Source organism: Natrix helvetica, assembly GCF_964273705.1.
Source record: "Natrix helvetica genome assembly, chromosome: 4".
Taxonomy (NCBI): Eukaryota; Metazoa; Chordata; class Lepidosauria; order Squamata; family Natricidae; genus Natrix; species Natrix helvetica.
Window position 1 is genome coordinate 69,122,250 of NC_138550.1, and position 20,366 is coordinate 69,142,615.

At 45.4% G+C, this 20,366-nt stretch overlaps 1 protein-coding gene across 1 annotated transcript in view; it reads right to left on the reverse strand.

Moving 5' to 3' along the window:
- The window catches only part of DELE1 (DAP3 binding cell death enhancer 1), a 127,554-nt gene that overhangs the window by 35,998 nt on the left and 71,190 nt on the right, over window positions 1–20,366 (reverse strand). Inside the window, exon 7 of the mRNA XM_081950486.1 lies at window positions 5,910–6,003. Coding sequence (XP_081806612.1) covers window positions 5,910–6,003 — 94 coding nt within the window. The remainder of the gene's footprint in view (window positions 1–5,909; window positions 6,004–20,366) is intronic.

Below are 20,366 nucleotides of genomic sequence, written 5' to 3' on the forward strand. Positions count from 1 at the left end.
GAAGTTATATTTGTTAACAATTTGTTTCATGGTGTTAGTAACAACTTATGGAGTCCAACATGGAATCTGGATATTTGCAGGATCATTCCAAAGCAATATCTGTTCACCCAAATCGTGCTGGGAGAGGAACTATGCTAACAGCTCCATGTATTAGCCATGGAGGAAAAGGATGCACATATCCATTGTTATTGAGAAATGAGAGAAAAGGTGGTGATAAATGGCTAGAAAGGAACAAATACAATAATTGTATTGGAAATTACAAGCTACATTCTCTAAGAAAGGTCTAATTAGGACCCAAAGAGACTCATATTGCCTTACAAAGTTCAGACAGAAATCATTGCCAAGGAGATCAATGCCATTTTCATCCCATTATAGAATTTGAATTCTGAGTTACAGGAATCCAGATAATCCATTTTTCTAGGATCTTATGTAGCTGGGCTGCCATTACCTTCTAAATGACTTTCCTTAAAAAGAGAAGGTTGGAGATGAAAGCAAAAATTGTCAAAAACACAGTCAAAATGGAATGGAGAGGAAAACCCTATCCCCAATTTGATAGTCCTTCAGCATAGCTCTTTTCTCGTCAGCCTGCCTTTTATGTGCTTGATGAGCCTTACAAGTGATGGGCCAGATGAACTGAAGCTGCTCAATCCACTCCACTGAGGAAGGGATTTGAGGCTTCTCCTGTGGCAGTTCTGGGATGGGCACAAAGTCCTGACCAGAAACCACTTTAAACGGGGTAAAGCCCATGCTACTATGTATGGAGTTATTATATGCAACCTCTGCAAACGGCAATAAGTTGGCCCAGTTATCTTGCTGATAGTTTATGTAACACCTGAGGTACTGTTCTAGAACCAAGTTAGCTTGTTTTCTACTGGTCCCAATATTTCTTAGGGATTTTCTCCTCCCCAGCAATGCCTTCGCTCACTACGACTGCCAACTCCTTTGGGGCTTTGGTTATGCAGGGATTTTTTCCACCCTTCCCCAGCTGGGTGGACCGGATGCGCAACAAGCCTTCCTCCAGTTCACATGAGGGTTCCATTTCCGAGCCAGGGTAATCTGAGTAGGAGGGGCCATTCCATTCCAGGGGCTACGATAAAATTCAAAGTCTCTCAGTGGTCCCCTATCCACTCAACCGGTTCTGTCACAAAGTGGGCTGCCTCCCCCAACTACTGACCCATCCAACTGGCAAAACGCTATGGGCACTTTTATTGTCCTCAGTCTCAGTTCCATTTTTTCCACCACCTCTGGGCTAATTATGCACCTGGTACAACCAGAGTCCAAAAGGGCTAGCATCTTCCCTTGGGCGCCGGATGAAAGCACCCTTAACTCCACTGGAATGGTCATGGGGCCCACATATTGACTTACCAGGGGGTCATTGTCAGAGTCGGTTTCACTTTTCCCTGAGGGAGTTGGAGTTTCCAACTCCTCCAGGCCTGGAGGAGTGAACTTCCATACCTTTCAGAGCCGTTTCGCAGTTCTTTGCTGGTGGCTTCTCTGCTCTCTTTCCACCAGCTGAGGCTGGTTTGGAGCCAGGCTTGGTGAAGCAATCAGCAGCTTGGTGCCCCTATTTCCCACATCTGAAGCATGCCGTTGACCTGGGCTTGGCTGTTGGCCCCCTAGGGGCCTCTTTCAGGGGGAAGGGGAAGAGTTGTTCCAGCTGCTGGCCCCAGTGCAGATTTCTGACCAGGTCAATTTCCACATTGGCTGCCACGCACACCAGTGCTGAAGGTCTTGGGGGGCCCTCGGGAACAACAGCTTTGGTAGACATCCTCATTGAGGCCATCTTTGTAACATTCCATCAGAGCTCTCATTCCACTCTCGCATGTGGCAAGCCAGCTCACGAAACTCCTGGGTGTACTCGGCCACAGATCTCCGCCCCTTGTTCAGGGTTTTCATCCTGGTCCTAGCCTTACACTCAGCTAGGGATCTTCAAAATGAGTTTGGAGGGCCATTATAAACAGGTCATAATCCCTCAGCTGTGGGGAATCCTCATTATAAAGGGCAATCATCCAATCAGCTGTGGTTCCCTTCCAGGGCCATGGTGACACATATCACTTTTGCTGCTTCTGAAGCAAAGTCCTTCCCATTCTCCTGCATGTGATTCCAAACTTGGGCTAGGAAGAATCCTAGAGCTTTGGGATCCCCTCCGTATTTTACTCATAGCGGAGGAACTTTTGGAATCCTGTGCCTTCAGAGGACTACCCACCCACTGGGGGGGCCTGGGCTGCCGCAGTTGCTTGAGCTCCAGCAGCCTGTGCTGGCCCTGGTCGAGCTCTAGGAATCACTTCTCGGTTGGCAGGGGCTTCTACTCCTCCCTCTGTCTGCTCAGTCTCCTCACATGCAGGCAAAGCATACCTTTCATGTGCTCTCTGACTCTCGAGAGCTTCCTGCAGGAGATGCAAGGCCTGAGTCAGCAAGAGGTCTTCTTTGTCAGCTTCCTGCCAATCGGCCTCTCCACGCCGGCGTCTGGCAACTGTTACTCCTGGGGGAATCTCCTCTAGAATCTCCATCCAGCCAACACCCAACAGCCATTTGGCACAGACCGGCTTCTCCTCAAGTTGCAGTTCAGATATCCACTAAAACTCTTCCTAGCCGTAGTGGGACTGGCGGGGAGTGGGGGAGTCGACCCAGCAGCTCCCATGTCCTCTTGGTCGCTGCCTTGGTTAGACATTCTTTGCTCAGCCCCCACAGTAGAGTTATCTCCGGGATGGCCAATAAAGCAGATCTTGCTTAATGTCAAAACCTTCAAAACCCAAGAAAGAAAATCCCCAACTCCATGGTTTTAGAGAAAAGGTACTTTTACTGAGTTTGAAGTGATAGCAATGAAAAAAAGCCAGATCTGAGGCTAAAGGCACGAAAATTACATATTGAAAGTCTTCCCAAATTCCTCCCTCCAAGGACCCAGGTTGAATGCCTAATCCCCAACCCCTATGGTGTCATGTGGGCGCATCTTCAGTTGGCTTCATTCATCTGGTATGCTGGGACGGTGGACCATGACTGGACATAAATAAGTCCATTCAGCTGCACAGTAGACAATGATAGCAATCCTCCCTTTTCCTCACATAGGCGAGATATCTCCACCAGCTTGCTTCCTCTCCCAAATACCTATGCCCCCTCCCCTGTTACTATGGCAGCCAATAGCAAGCAAGCAAGATAGAGGCTGACAGGTGGGGCTCTTCAAGAGATGACACACAAATTTCTGTTTTAAAACAGATTGGACTACAGGACACTTTTTCTCAAAGTAACTGCTTACAGGTTCCCTAATCTAGCCATTCGGAGCACACCTATCTGAAGAAGCCAGGAAGATCAATTCCACAGGTTATCAATTCCACAGTTTTGGAAGAAGAGCTGAAGAAGCTTCTTAGATGAGAACCAAAACATCTTCAAAGAAAAACCAGAAAGTCCAGTTGCCTCTTGAAAAAGCACCTTTGGGATTACTACAAGATCCTATCCATTTCCTTGGGCTTGATAAACACCAACAAATCATAGAATCATACAAGACATTGTGTCAGCCAGATCTCCAGCATGGATTTCTGCAGCGTGCTTGCTATTGGCTGCCATAGAAACGGGGAGGAAGGCATGGGCAAATGCCCATGGGGAAGTGAGCTGGTGTGTAGAAGTCCCATGAGAACTGGAAGAGAGGTTTGGACTTATGAATTATGATGCTGCTGAGTGAAGTGGCTTATACTCCATCAAAGCCAAACATCTAGCAACTCCAGATGTGAGAAATACCTAAAGAGGAGCTTTCCCATAACATCATACTGGATGCTGATTGGACTCTGGACCCTGGGGGGAGGGAATTTCAATGTGTAACTTTCGTGCATTTTAAATCAGATGTACCTCTTCTCTAATTCAAAGAGGTTGGGGGTTTTGTCTCTTAAGTTTTGAATAGAGGCAGACCTGACACAGTTTTCCTCATCACAGTGGTTTCTGTTCTAATATGATCCAACCCTGAGCAATTACAAGAAACTTGCAAGTCTGGAATCATCTTATCCCTAAAGGAATCTGGGTAACCCAAGACTGCTGGAAAGAATCTGTGGATGCAACAAATTCAGATGAGAATTCAGAGTCTTATGAGCTTTTATCAACATTTTTATCAACATTCACTGGATCCTCTTCAGGTTTTCCATTGCAATCACTCTAGACATCTTTTCATTCATTTCCCTCAGTTCCTCAGTAAACCAAGAAGTTGTGTAAGATTGACAATTGGGTAGAAGTCTGGCAGAAGCAATCTCCTTCAGCACTCTGGCTATTTCTCTGTACAGGTAGTCCTCTACATGACCACAAATGAGTCCAAAATTTCTGTTATTAAGTGAAACATTTGCTAAGTGAGTTTTGCCACATTTTACGGCTTTTCTTGCCACACTTGTTAAGTGAGTCACTGCAGTTGATATGTTAGTAACCTAGTTGTTAAATGAATCTGGTTTTCCCATTGACTGTCAGTCCTGGAGGCCATCTTTTACTTTGTATATTTAGGGCTGCCACACTTAGTAGACGGGCATGCTATGGGAAACATGAAGGGGGTTGGATGGAGTTGGAAAGATATAGCCATAACAACATTCTTTTCTCTGGGAATCAAGGCCATTCAGCCTGCACCTGCAGAAGTGTGACTGGGAATTATCTCCAGTTGGACGGTGGTTTGATTGGACCATTTGATGGACATGTGGGTGCAGGGGATGGGGCTTTGACTTTCCTTTGGGTGGGGAAAACCCAGAGGACTTTTAGATTCAGGTTTTCCCAGACGTGGCAATATGACATCTCTAATAAAATGGAATTTTGAGGAAAATGCGTTCCTTGGAGTTTTACTTCTGTTGGGGGTGTTACTTGGAACCCTGACATTGACTTTGCTTGTTAGAAGATCACTGAAGGTGATCACATCAGTGCAATGGTCATAAATATGAGCCAGTTGCCACGCATCTGAATTTTGATCACATGATCTTGAGGAAGTTGCAATGGTCATAACTGTAAAAAATAGTTATAAATCACATTTTTCAGTGCCATTTTAACTTTGATGGTCACTAAACAAAGTGTTGTAAATAAAGGACTACCTGTATTCCAAAAGCAAATGAAATACAAGATAGAATTGCTCTGCCAATAAGGAAATATCATTCCATGCACTCTATAATTCTGAAATGTATCAATCAAATGAGCCAACCATCCACACAGAGATCAGGCATTTTGAAAAGGAAGTTCACTGACATAACAAAGAATAGACATTAATGACTTCCACCTTCAATAATTTTTCATATGCTTCAAAGTAAAGGCCAGATATCATGTCTTCTATCTCTATTGTAGTCAGAACCACCTTCACTACGGAAGCTATTAAGCCACAAACTATACTAGATCCCCCTCCTGGAATAGGTAGATTAAAAACCACCCTACATTTTTGGGTATGTATTCAAAAGGAGGCGGGGAGTGACTTTAAATAAACAGATTTTATAAATGATAGGGACAACTGGATTTTGGGGAAAAAGTAAGACTAAGATTGAAACTTGAGCTTAAATATATTAAAATTTCCATGACTATTAGACTGGTGGGAAAGATTATTGGGACCCACAATAGCAGTCTCAAGTTGATACCCAGGACTGCAGTTGGGCAACTAGGTTGACAGCACACTATCAATAGCCCTAGTCTAACCCAATTCCACATAGAAGCAATCATATGCCATTATCTGTGAAAGTAGTGTTGTCTGTCACCATAAGGAACTCCTGTACCCTCACAACTATCAATTTACCGTTGTTTCTGTTTTTAGTACTCAAATTGGTGTGAGAACAGGCTGTATATCTTTCTTTTAGGTAGAAAACCAATTGTGCTCCCAATACTATCAGAAAAATACTAGATTAGGGCAGGATGCTATCAACGCAGCCAAGGATCTATAGATAAGCAAATTATGCCTAGCATTTTATTACCAAGGATGTTGGATGCTACTGAAATGCTGGCTTGAAATGTTTCTTGCACTTGAGAAGCAGCTTCTTTAACTAATTCTTCCTCTTCTAAGTTGGTCTGCACAGAAAAAAAGGAAAGTGTTAATTACATGTATTTCTTGATAATCTTTTGTATTTTTCACACTGAAGTGGCAATCAATAATAAACTACACTGTTAGTTCAAGGAATATTTTAGGATTACTGGGGAATAGTTTTTAAATAGAGGAATTACAAGCTTAATATAATTTGACTCTTGAAAAAATAACAAAATGAATAATCCTGTATTTTGCAGATGAGCCTTCTTTCCAGTGATTTACACAGCAAGGTCAAGGTACCTTATAATAGATAAACTCCACATGTTTTTAATTTCTTAGCCTTTTGCCAAACCTTAATTATGAACCTTTGGAAACTGATTCTCAATTTTCTGAAAAGTATTTAGTTTATTTTTTAAAAAAAACTATAAAAATAAATAATTTCCTCTTGCTTTTTTCCTGCCTTTAATATTAAAATCTCATACCTCATATCATTTACCAAATTCTTTCCTGCCAAAGATGCAACCAATTGATGCAATAAACTTGAAATTGCGCTGTGTGTACATAAATTGATAGAAGTCACCAACTGATAACCCCAACTTTAAACCATTTGGCATGAAAAGTGTGGGACACATGAAATATGTAGATATAATTGATTGGTGCATGAAATTCACAAGCAGAAAAAAACTTTTTGGCAAGCACAGCCCCTTTTGATTATTTGATGTGATTTGCAGCAATTTTCAAGAAGAGATTGGACAATCATTTGTCTGGAATGGTCTCCTGTTTGATCAGGGGCAGAACTAGAAGATCTCCAATGTATCTTCCAACTCTGTTATTTTATGTTTTATTATGCATTAGTCTAAACTGAACTGATGGCTGAGATCATAATACCCAAAAGAACATACACTGAGAAGGATCATTAGAGAAGATACAGTATGTTTTGGATATCCCACACTCAATCCTTAGCATTTTCCCGGCAAGACTAAAAAATGCCTGTCCCTCATTTTAAAAATATTTAGCTTGACTGATCAATAAAGAAGTCCAAAATACACAGCTCTCCAATAGTCCCAAGCTGTGCTAATAGAAATGCCTATTAGCACACTGTAGATTTGGCCTTCCCAATGAAAATGATTTGAGTTAATGTTATTTTAAACAATGAGCTGTGAATGCATCTGAATAATGGAATAAAAGAAAAGAATGAGATTTGTTATTTTTCTAATGATTGATAAATCAACAAAAATTACCAAATGTACAGGAACAGATTACCATATTTTTCGGAGTATAAGATGCACCAAGATTTTAAAGAGGCAAATTTTAAAAAAAGAGTGTTTGCACTCTGCAGACCTCCCAAAAATGGCTCGTTTTTCACAAAAATAGGCCCCTTTTTTTTAAAAAAGAGCATGTATAGCCTTTAGGAGGCTTGTAGAGTGCTCATAGGGGTGCCCCCCCCAAACGAGAAAAAATCGGCCTGTTTTTTGCAAAAATTGACCCATTTTTGTCAAAAAAGAGAGGCATGCATAGCCTTTACGAGGCTTATAGAGTGCTCCTGAGGCGGGGCGGGGGGCAAAATTGAGCAACAAACGGCCTGTTTTTTGCTCATTTCTGCCCTCCTCAGCCCCCAGGGGCACTCTGAAAGCCTCCTAAAGGCTATGTATGGCGCGGTTCCGGCTGCTGATCGCGACGGTCAGGCTCTGCTCGCCCCGCACTCTTCTGGTGGGCCCCTCACCGCTTGGGGGGCACAGGACGCCCCGTAGAGGCTCCTGCCGAAGGGGCGGCGTAGCGGGGGATCCCCTGAGTCGGCATCGGCCGGGGGGCCCCCCGCATCGCCCTAGGCACTGGGAGGCATGATGGGGAGGTGCTGCGGCGTCTTCGTGAGGAGGCAGCTGGAAGAACACACTATCTGAAGGACGGGGTTGCTGTGTGGTGAGGTGGAAACTTCCCCCCGTTCCCTTGCTTGAGAAAAAGAAAAAAGAAAAACTGCCAGCTGCTTTTAGAGTTGCTTTCAACTCGGTTCGGAGAAGCGTGACTGGAGGGAGGGGGATTCCCCCCCCCCTTGGACAGGCGGCTATAAATGGTTTTGCTCTCGGCCCTAGAGGAGGAGGAAGGGAGAGAGCCATGCAATGATTTCACGCTCATAACGAAGGCAGATTTTGGATTGTAATTCTACAAATGAGGTGATGATCTGAAAACTTTGGAACTTTGAAAACTTTCTGTTATGCCCTTCAATTCCGAAGCTGGCAGGGCAAGATGGCATGCTTCCGTTGTCTTTATAAACATTGAAATTTGACTCCACCCATAGAACTTCATGCTTCCTGTCTTTGTCTCCGTGACACTCAGATAAATCTCTTGTTGTACTGGACTCCCTTGGAACAAAGGATTTTGCCAGAAGCTACAATCAGAAAAAATTCCCTTCTGCTTGGACTCCTTGCCTCCTGATCTCTCTTGGCGGTTTCCCTCCCTAATTGCTTCCTCTCTGTATTGACTTTGAACTTTTTCTGCTCAATATAATGCCACCTAAAAGACCACCCCTGGGGAAGCAGGGCTTTGCTGTCTCCGCCCCGACATCTACAGTATCCAGTCCCAGTGGACAACAGACTTTAACTTCCCTGATGCAGCCTAAGCCTTCAGAGACGGATTTTCAACAGATGTTTCAACAAATTTTAAAGGGACAGGAGGATATAAAAAGTCAACTAAAGGAGATGAAAGAGCAGCTTAAAGAGAACCAAGACCAGACGAGCAAAAACTCACAGAGACTGGATCTTTTGGAGGGGGGGACGGCTGAGATGAGGGAGGAGGTGAAAGGGGTGCACAAGGGGAACCAAGAGCTTGAGACCCACAAGATGAAAACAGAATTTGAAAGAATGTCCTTTTTCCTTAGGTTCCAAAATGTGGTTGAGGCAGATGATGAGGACTTAAGGGACATCACGACAAACATTTTGGCTGAATATATTCAAAAAGGAAACAACAGATGGGGTGGGAACTGGATCTGGTGTATAGAGTAAACTCAGCATATGCTAGAACACACAATGTCCCCAGGGAGGTACACATTAAATTTCTTAGAAAGACCACAAGAGATGAGATTCTGACTTCTGGTTCCGGCTGCTGATCCGACGGGCAGGCTCTGCTCGCCCCGTGCTCTTCTGGTGGGCCCCCCACCGCTTGGGGGGCACAGGACGCCCTGTAGAGGCTCCTGCCGAAGGGGCGGCGTAGCGGGGGATCCCCTGAGTCGGCGGCAGCCGGGGGGGCCGCATCGCCCTAGGCACCGGAAGGCATGATGGAGAGGCGCTGCAGCATCTTCGTGAGGAGGCAGCTGGAAGAATGCGCAATTTGAAGGACGCAGTTGCTGTGTGGTGAGGCGGAAACTTCCCTCCCCCGTTCCCTTGCTTGTTCGTAAGAAAAGGAAAGAAAAAACTGCCAGCTGTCTTTAAAGTCATTTTCAACTTGGCTGGAGAGGCGTGACTGGAGGGAGGGGGATTTCCCCCCCCTCGGACAGGCGGCTTTAAAACCTTTTGCTCTCAGCCCTAGAGGAGGAGGAAGGGAGAGAGTCAACTAATGATTTCACGCCCATAACAAAGGCAGATTTTGGATTTTAACTTTATAAATGAGGTGATGATCTGAAAACTTTGGAAACTTTGGAAACTTTCTGTTATGCCTCTAAACCCCGAAGCTGGCAGGGCAAGATGGCACACTTCCGTCGTCTTTATAAACATTGAAAATTGACTCCACCTATAGAAGTTCAGGCTTCCTGTCTTTGTCCTCGGTGATACTCAGACAAATCTCCTGTTGAATTGCATCTCCCTGGAACAAAGGACTTTTTTACTCTATTGCCAGAAGTAATTAGAATAACTTCCTCTCTGCTTGGACTCCTAGCCTCCTGAACTCTCTCGGCGGTTTCCCTCCCTAATTTCCTCTCTGTATTGACTTTGAACTTTTGCTGCTCAACATAATGCCACCTAAAAGACCACCTCTGGGGAAGCCGGGCTTTGCTGTCTCCGCCCCCACATCTACAGTTTCAAGTCCGAGCGGACAACAAACGTTAACATCATTGATGCAGCCCAAACCTGCTGAGACGGACTTTCAACAGATGTTCCAACAAATTTTAAAGGGACAGGAGGACATAAAAACTGAACTAAAGGAAATGAGAGAGCAGCTGAAAGCGAACCAAGACCAGATGAGTAAAAATACACAGAGTCTGGATCTTTTGGAGGGAGGAATGGCTGAGATGAGGGGGGAGGTGCAAGGGGTGCAGAAGGGGAACCAGGAGATTGAAATCTACCAAATGAAAACAGAATTTGAAAGAATGTCCTTTTTTCTTAGGTTCCAAAATGTAGTGGAGGCAGATGATGAAGATTTAAGGGACATCATGACAAACATCTTGGCTGAATATATACAGAAAGAAAAACAACAGATGGGGTGGGAACTGGACCTGGTTTATAGAGTAAATTCAGCATATGCTAGAACACATAATGTTCCCAGGGAGGTACATGTTAAATTTCTCAGAAAGACCACAAGAGTTGAGATTCTGAGTGCACAAAGAGGGCAAGTGTTGAAATATCAAGATAGAGAAATAACCATTCTGAAACAGATCCCCAAGAAAGTGAGAGAGAAAAGAAAAAATTATTCGCAATTAGCGAAGAAGCTTTACCAGAAAGGGGTGTGGTTTAGATGGTTGATGCCTGAAGGTATGTTAATTTTCTGGGAGGATACTAGAGTTAGAATCAACACAACCATAGAGGCACAGGCCTTTATGGAAAAAAATAAAGCACTCCTAGATGTACCTGATGATCTTACACCTGACATACAAGACACGGGAGGGGCCGGAGCTCTGCTGCCGGGGGGAGAAGGGGCAATACCAAGAAAACTCAGATCACAAAAATGAAAGGAAATTGGCTTTATACAAATTGATTGAAACTTTTATATGAATTTATATGCTGACAAATTACTACTATGTAATATTGAATTATTTGTTTAAATGAATACTATGAGTACCGGGGGGGAGGGGGGATGCCCTTCACACATTGTAACTGCCAAAATTTGTAACCTACTCCAATACCCTTTTCCTTATTATTTTAAAAAAAACCAATAAAACTTTGTTTAAAAAAAAAAAAGAGATGAGATTCTGAGTGCACAAAGGGGGCAAGCTTTGAAATACCAAGATAGAGAAATAACCATTCTGAAACAGATCCCTAAGAAAGTGAGAGAGAAAAGAAAAAACTATTCGCAATTAGTGTGGTTTAGATGGCTGATGCCTGAAGGCATGTTAATATTCTGGGAGGACACAAGAGTTAGAATTAACACAACCACAGAGGCTCAGGCCTTTATGGAAAAAAATAAAGTACTCCTAGATAAATCTGACGATCCTACACCAGACCTACAGGACACGGGAGGGGCCGGAGCTCTGCTGGCAGGGGGAGAAGGGGCAATACCAAGAACACTCAGATCACAAAAATGAACAAGAAAATCTGCTTGATATAAATTGATTGATATTATTATTTGAATTTATATGCTGACAAAATATTGTTATTTAGTATCAAACTTTATGTTTAAATGAATACTATGAGTACGGGGGGAGGGGACACCTTCTACATATTGTAACTGCCAAAATTTGTAACCCATTCCACCACCCCTTTCCTTTTTATATTTTTTTAAAAAAACCAATAAAATTTTGTTCAAAAAAAAAAAGACTACGTATGGCCATTTTGGTGAAGGGGTGGGGTTTCGGAAGGCAGAAAATGCTGTATTCAGTGTACCCAGATTTTCAGCCTCTTTTTTGAGGGAAAAAGGTGCGTCTTATACTCTGAAAAATATGGTAGGTATTGGCTCAATAGCAGTAATTGCAAGAGGGATCTTGGAGTCCTAGTAGACAATCACTTAATCAGCCTCCATCATTCCATGCAACTCAAAGCCTTCAGCAGCAACCTCAATTTGCATATCTTGACATCAAGATAAGAGGAAATGGGAACTTGGAGGTGGGGAGTGCGAAGAGCCCCCCCCCACAGACTTATACATGAGATAAATGATCAGTGATCAAATAGCATAATGAGAGTTGTTTTTGGAATGTTCTTGTTTCTTTTTTTTCACCTATTCTTTGATGGTGTGTGCTCAAGGGAGGATGAATATCTGCCACCTCAGAAACCCAGCAGAGGGGAAATCCAGAGTGGTTCTATGGGAATGGCCCCACTGCTGCATGTGCCCTTTGAGCTTGTCCCTTGCAAGTGTCCCCAGGGCAAAATATACAGAGGAAATGGGTGAGTGGGGAGTGCAAAGAACCCTCCCTTTATAGAAGAGGACTCCCTTTCTGTGTTCATCTGGGCAAGAAGTGAAGGGAAGCAAGATGGACACAAGAAAACATCCCCATGCCTATTACTGCTGCAAAAGGGCCAGATATAAACTTTTGAAGGCAGCTTACCAACCTTATATTTCTCTATGGCAACGGCCCCACCCACTGCAAGTGTCCCCTGTAAATTGCTCTTTGCAATTGCAAAAGCCTGGTGATACTCACAACACTCCCAGGCTTTGGGCAAAGCAGGAAGAGAAGAGTGCCTCTGGACATGTGCAGAGTGCTCTTGGGCTTTGGGCAAAGCATGAAGAGCACCTCCGGGCATACACAGAATGCTCCCTGACTTCGAACAAAGTGGCAAGTGCAAAGAACTCTCAGACCTTGGGTAAAACAGGAAGCGTGCCTCTAGGTATACACAGTGTGCTCTTAGACTTCAGGCAAACCAGGAAGAGAAAACTGTTTTTGGACATGTGACTTTGGGCAAAGCGAGACTTTGGGCAAAGCGAGAAGACAACAGTGCCACTGGAAATGCAGACTGCTCCTAAGCGTTGGTTATAGCAAAAATATTGCCTCGGAGTATGCATAAAGTGGTTTTGGGCAAAGTGTTAAGAGAAGATTGCCTCTCTGTAGACTTCCGCTGCCCAAAATACCCTGCTGGCATGGTAGTTCTGTACAACTAAAGGGTCACAAACCACAAACCTTTGGCCTCTTTTGTGGGTGTTAGTTGGTGGTAGAATTTTTAAAATTTATTTATTAAGATGGGCTCTATCCTGCCCCTTCCTACAACACTGTGAGGTAGGCCAGGAAGTGAGAATGGGCGTTGGTCCTTACCTGATACACTCATTCTCTGTGACGTGGAGATAGCAGCCAGACTGGGTTGCTCTGTCCAGTAACCAACTGGACTGAGTTTACACTTGTAATGTCATCGAGCCCTGGTGACTCCTCCCAGTTTAGACGAAGTAGACTGTAGACTCAAGTGAGAATTGTGAAACAATAAATAAGTAAATAAATAAATAAATAAATAAATAAATAAATAAATAAATAAATAAATAAATAAATAAATAAATAAATAACTGCTTAGTGCATACTCTCTCCTCCGCACAAAAATCAGTTCAGAGTGACCTACACTAGGGTGGGGGCTGGCTGCTGTCTCCACGTCACAGAGAATGAGAATATCCGGTAAGGACCAATGCCCATTCTCCTGTGATCGTGGAGACAGCAGCCAAACTGGGACGTACCAAAGAAGAGGCTGTTCACTAGGGTGGGGACAATAGAGTAAAGTTCGTTAAGGCACATGTACTTGTTGTAGTACTCTGCAGCCAAAAGCTGCATCAGCCGATGCATACTTGTCTAATTTGTAGTGGCGTATGAAGACCGTGGGAGACGTGCATTTGGCTGCCTGGCAAAATTCCTCCAGAGAAGCCTTTGTAGACCACGCCACTGTCGTTGCTGCACTCCAGGTAGAGTGGGCTGTAATGTTTTGCGGTAACTGTAAGGAGTAAAGTTCATATGTTAGTTTAATGCAGGCTCTGATCCACCGCCGCAGACTTGACGGTGAAGCCTTGTTTCCCAAGGATGCCTGACGAAACGAGACAAAGAGAGATTCCGAATGGCGTAGCAAAGCCGTGCGGTCAATATACATTTTAAGACTCGACGTACATCAAGGATGTGTCACTTGCACTCCCTTTCGTGGCAAGGAGCCGGAGAGAAATTAAGTAAGGGCAGTTCTTGGCCCCTGTGAAACCGGCTGTTGACTTTTGGCAAAAAGGTTGGATCAAGGCGTAATACAACACGGTCTGGGTGGAATATGCACAGTCTGAAATATGTCTGGCAGACGTTATAGCCACTAGAAACAAAGTCTTGAGTGACAACAATTTCAATGACGTGGAGCTTAATGGTTCAAATGGAGAGGCGGTGAGGGCCTCCAAAACCCGCGGCAAATCCCAAGTCGGGTATCTGTGGATGACCAGAGGACGTAGGTTTGAGGCTCCCCAGAGAAATCTCCAAATCAAAGGGTGAGTAGAAAGGTGTTCTAGGGATGATCCGTCCCGGACAGAAGACAAAGCAGCCACCTGTCGCCGTAATGTGTTTGGGGTGAGACCCTGATCTAACTCTCTCTGTAAGAAGTCCAACACTTGAGGAATGAAAGCCCTTAGTGGATCAATAGAGAGGTTAGAACACCAAAGCGCAAATGCGTGGCATCATAAATACGGTTCATTGAACTTCTATGTGATGCCTGTATAATAGCAATGACGTTGAGGGAGATGTTATCTGCAATCAGGGGCTTGCCGCTCAATAGCCAGGCAGTTAATCGCAACCACTGGGGTCGGGATGTAGAACTGACCCCGATGAAGAGAAAGTAGGGACCCTGGAATGAGCGATGGAGGGGAGATCGATAGCGTCACAAGGTCGGCAAACCAAGGACAGCGCAGCCAGTCGGGTGCCAGGAGTAAGAGTTCTGCCTCCTGCTCCAACATCTTTTGTACTACCCTCTGGATGAGAGGGAGTGGTGGAAATGCATATAGAAGGCCGTTGGGCCACTTGCACCTGAGGGCGTCTACCCCTTCTGCATTGGGATCCATAAACCTTGAGTAGTACCTGGGGACTTGGTTGTTGTCCACTGTCGCAAACAGGTCTAGGACAGGTAGTCCAAACCGGAGCGTGAGTTGATGGAAGAGATCCGGGTAAAAATTCCACTCCGCCTGATCTATTTTGGCTTGGCTCAACCAGTCCGCCTGGACGTTGGAGGCTCCCGAGATGTGCTCCACCCTGAGAGATGACCTGGTCCCCCCCTGCCTGTTTATGTGTGCCTTGGTAGTGGTATTGTCAGTCAGGTCGAGGATATGATTGTCCTGAACCGTCTGTTGGAAGTGTCTCAGGACGAAGGGGACTGCCCACAGTTCTAGCCAATTTATGCTGTTTTGGCTCTCTTCTAGCAACCACTGACCCTGGGCCACCAGGTTCTGCATGTGCGCTACCCACCCTGTGAAGCTGGCATTCGTCATAAGAGTGAGATGAGCCGGCTCTCTGAATAATGTCCCCTGCAAGATTGCTGGGGAGTGCCACCATTTTAGAGACTGGGTGACCTGTCTGGAGAGGAGAACCCTGAGGGGGGAGCAGCTCCTGTTGCTTTTCTGATGCGGGAGCATGAACCACTGCAGTGTCCTGCTGTGGAATCTGGCCCATGGTACTACTCCAAAGGAGGACACCATTTTCCCTAATAACAGGGACAGCAGAAGCAGGGACAGTTTGCAAAGGCGCAGGACCCTCCTGACGATCTCCCTGAGGCTGAGGATGCGGTATTGGGATAGAAATACTCTCTCTGCCACAATGTCTATGATGACTGCGAGATATAAAATGCAAGTCCCGGGAACGAGGTCACTTTTCTTGAGGTTCACTCCGAACCCGTGATCTCGCAAGGTCTGGATGGTTTGGGCTAGATCCCTCTTTGCTTGACAGGGCGACCTGGACAACAGGAGAATGTCGTCCAGGTAGCAAAGAATTCTGATAAAGAGACAATCTGATGTGAGTGGCTAGAGCTGCCAGCACCTTCGTGAAGACCCTGGGGGCAGAGGAGAGGCCGAATGGGAGTGCTCGGTACTGGAAATGCCCCCCTCACCCCATAAGAGAACTGGAGATATCTTTGGTGGTCTGCGAAGATGGGAATGTGAAGATAAGTCAAGTCTACCGAGGTGAGGAAATCGCCTTTTCTAACTCCTTGCGGAATGGTGTGGAAGGAGTGCATTTTGAACCACCGATAAACAATGTGATGGTTCAACGACTTTAAGTTCAGGATTGCTCGCAAGCCCCCAGAAGCCTTTGGTACCACAAAGAGACGGGAGTAGAAGCCCTGACCCCTCTGATGGAGAGGGACCGGTTGGATGGCCCGAATCTCTAGAAGATGCTGAACTCCATCAGTAACCTCTTTTGAGGGCACTATGATAACGGGCATGGTACAAAGTGTTCCTAGGGGGTGAAGAGGAAGAAGGCCGGATTTGACTGTTTTGATTACCCAATTGTCTGTCATGGTCTCCTCCCAGTGGTGGGTGAAAAATACTAGGCAACCCCCGATTGGGAGAGAGTCCAGATAGTCACTTTCGCTTTGAGAAATGGCGGTTACCTCCACCCCAGTACGACTTCTTGGGGGGGGGGAACGCTGGGCTTTTCTATTCAACCTGTCCTGATTTGATCCCTGTCTGGGTGTGAAAGACTGACGTTGTGGACGGGAGAAGGAGGATCCCGTCAATTGGCCAAAAAGGCGACCTTCTATAGAATGGAGAGGGACGGCTATCCTGCTTTTTATATATAGAAGAAAGGACCTTGCATTTATCTTTAGATTTAGTAAGGTAAGGGTCCAAGATAGCTCCGAGTAGCTGAGTGCTACTAAAAGGAGAGGCCTCAAGGTGCCACTTGGTCTGGACATCCGCCTGCCATGGTTTAAGCCATAGCAGGCGTCTGGCCATGACAGCAGAGGCCATGGCTTTAGACGCAAACCTGGCAGCATTTAAGGAGGCATCAGCTGAATATTCGATGGCTGCCCTAATCTTGTTTAGATCCCTGTGTGACCTGGTATCAGTGGTTGCGATGCACTCCTGGAGCTGCTCAATCCAGACTAGAGCAGCTCTGGAGAAAAATGAAGAAAAATGAATTCAATTTTGGGCCAGAGGAAAAAAGGCAGAATTTTTCCAATCCAATGATAAATTTTGAAAAATGCCAATTAGTTATAATAGATCAATTTAGACAAAATTAAGGAGAGAGATCAATTCTCACAGCTTGTCCTAGATTGGACTGAGTCTAAACTGGGAGGAGTCACCAGGGCTCGATGACATCACAAGTGTAGACTCAATCCAATTGGTTACTGGACAGAGCAACCCAGTCTGGCTGCTGTCTCCACAATCATAGGAGAATGCCTATGTCCCCATATTGCTTTTAAAGGGCACTGTAAACCAGTACCCCCAAACAGAGTACCTAGATGGGAGACTACCAAGTGATTCCAGAATTGTATGCTTAACAAGGAAGTGAGATCGGCTGGGATATGAGAGTGGCCATGTCCCCAATCTTAATCTAACATGTTAACAGTGTCCTTCACTGGACACTTTTCATAAGCACCCTCTAACAGTGGGTGCTTATGAAAAGAAAATCCACTGTTAACAAGCATTCCTAAACAGAGTACTTGGATGGGAGACCACAAGGCAATCCCAAAATTGTATATTTGACAGGGAAGTCTTGAGACCTTGGCAACAACTGTGATTTTCTTTTTCCTAGCACTGTTTGCATTTTCCAACTGCAGGCAGGGCCTTAACCCTGTAAAATGGCCAGTGCTTTTAACAACTGGTGTTCTGTTCTAATGACCAGATGAGTAGACGTGGCGTGGCGGTCATATGACTGGGTGGGCGTGGCTAACTCAACGTCACTCATATCGAGGGGTGCTTCTCCTTGCCTGGCCTGTGTGACTGGGGATGCTGCAACGGGCGTAAGTATGAAAAACGGTCATAAGTCACTTTTTTCAGTGCAATTGTAACTTTGGTCACTAAATGAACTGTTGTAAGTCAAGGATTACCTGTACAAAAATACAAAAAGCTTCTTTGCTTGTAAAAAGCTGTTCTAAATACCAAACATTACATTAAAAAGATCTGCAAGCTGGAGTTACAAATCAGGCAGGGTGCCAGAGCACCTTGAGGAATTAAAATAGTTAAAATGCAATGATAACTATCAGCACCAACTCTCATAAAGTGAAACCTTTTAACAGAGAGGTCATTTAAGCTCTCCAGAAAGAGCACATTCTGGAGAAGCAATCCTTAGATCCATTTGCACCACTTAACGATACCAGCTGGCCTCACTCACCTCACAAGATATCCTAAGGAAATCATCCAGATTTAAGGAAAGATCACCCCCCCTCCCCGCAAAGGCAGTAAAAAAATCAGTGCCAAACTTGCATCCTCTTGGAAGTACACCCCAAAAGGACAGTGCCAGGAGCTAAAGCAGTGAAGGAAAACCACCTCCCCAGATAGAAAAAGAAACCATGAGGCAGGAAAAAATTCAAACACAATACAAATAATTAAATCAGTTTAAATCCTTTTAAAACTAAAACACAAGCCTTCTCTGGGTCATTGCCAGTGCTCACACCCCAGGCAACCTCAAGTGTAAACACTTGGATAAGCCTAACTACAAAGAAAGCAATTAGCGCTAGAATGTAGCAAAAGAGCAAATACAGTAGCTGTTGCTTGTTAAACCAACTACCAGAACAAATAGATACAGGAACTAGCCAGATTTTTCAACCCAGTTTCTTTTCAAGAACAGAGATTAACCTTTTTCCTTCCAAACAAAGCTAAATAGGGAAAATTATCCCATCAATAACCAAGGATTAGACGACTTCCGGCAGCCGACGGAGATGGACGTTCGCGTCTGCCTGGTCGCTGCTCCGGTGGGCTCCCCCGAAGTTGGGGGGGGCACAGGGTGCCCAAAAAGAGCGCCCTGCCTTAGGGGCGGCTTACTGGGACCCCCTGGAACGGCGGCAGCCGCGGGGGGGCTCCCAGTTTTGCCCCAGGAGCCAGGGAGCATAGGGAGCATGCGGCATGCTACCGCACGCTCCTCCGAAAGCAGTCTGAAGCAATACACAATCTGAATGAAGCGGTTGAAGAGCGGTGAGCACCCAAGAGATGAGGTTCTAGGAGCTCAAAGGGGTGGTCCATTAAAATATAAAGATAAAGAAATAACCATTCTTAAACAGATCCCGAAGAAAGTAAGAGATAATAGAAGGAAATATTCTTTCTTAGCAAAAAAATTATATAATAACGGGATCTGGTTCAAATGGCTATTTCCAGAAGGCATGTTGATCTTTTGGGAGGGCAACAGAATCAGAATTCATACAGCATTGGAAGCGGAGGCTTTCGCTAAAAAACATGCAGCCCGTCTTGGTGAAGTGGGGGATGCTACACAAAAAACAAAGGAGGGAGGGGCTGAGGCACAACAGCCAGAATACTCAGATCACAAAAGTGACTTGGAATACTATTGCAATTGTTGCTACAATGTATTTTGTGGGAAGTGATACTAAACAAATGATTGAAACAAACTGACGATTATGTGCTAAATTTAAAACTGCCAATATATAGTTAAATGTTGATTTTTCTCTTTATCAGTGTGTGTACAAGTTCCAAGGCCTGGGGGGGCTCCCCCCCCGCACGATGTAGCTGCCAAAATGTTTTATAGCCTTATAACAGTGATGGCGAACCTTTTTTGGCTCGCGTGCCACAAGTGGGGGGAGCGCAGGGGGGTCGAGTGCGGGCGTGCCGCACCCATAATGCAACGCGTGACCCCCCCTAGTGCGCATGCACGCACAACAGGCGACCCCCCATTTTTACATGCTTTTTTCGCCCTCCCCAGGCTCCAGGGGCTTTATATATTAAAGTGACTTCCGGGTTGCTCAGAGGGTCGTTTTAAGTGCTCTGAAGGCATCAGGGAAGCCTCAGATGGTCCCTGAAGCCTTCGGAGCGCTTAAAACCACCCTCCGAGTTCCGGGTTGCTCGGAGGGTGGTTTGAAGCGCTCCGAAGGCATCAGGGAAGCCTTGGACGGTCCCTGAAGCCTTCGGAGCGCTTAAAACCATCCTCCGAGCAACTTCCGGGTTGCTCGGAGGGTGGTTTTAAGCGCTCTGAAGGCATCACGGAAGCCTCGGACGGTCCCTGAAGCCTTCGGAACGTTTAAAACCACCCTCCGAGCAAACCGGGGTGACTTCCGGGTTGCTCGTAGGGTCGTTTTAAGCGCTCCGAAGGGAGGGTGGTTTTAAGCATTCCGAAGGCTTCAGGGACGGTCCCTGAAGCCTCCGGGGGGCGGGGAGGCTCTTTTCGCCCTCCCCAGGCTTCTATAAAGCCTCTGGAGCCTGGGGAAGGCGAAAAATAGCTTTTTAAAAGGTGAACTCAGCTGGACAGCATGTGCATGTGCGCTGGCCAGCTGACAGGGCAGCGCCTCGCGTGCCCTGACAAATGGCTCCGCGTGCCACTTGTGGCACGCGTGCCATAGGTTCGCCATCACTGCCTTATAACCTTTTTCCCTGTAAAAACTTTTTAAAAACCAATAAAATGACCGTTGACTTACCTGAACGGTCGTTCTCAGGGCGCTGCGGGAGAGTCCAA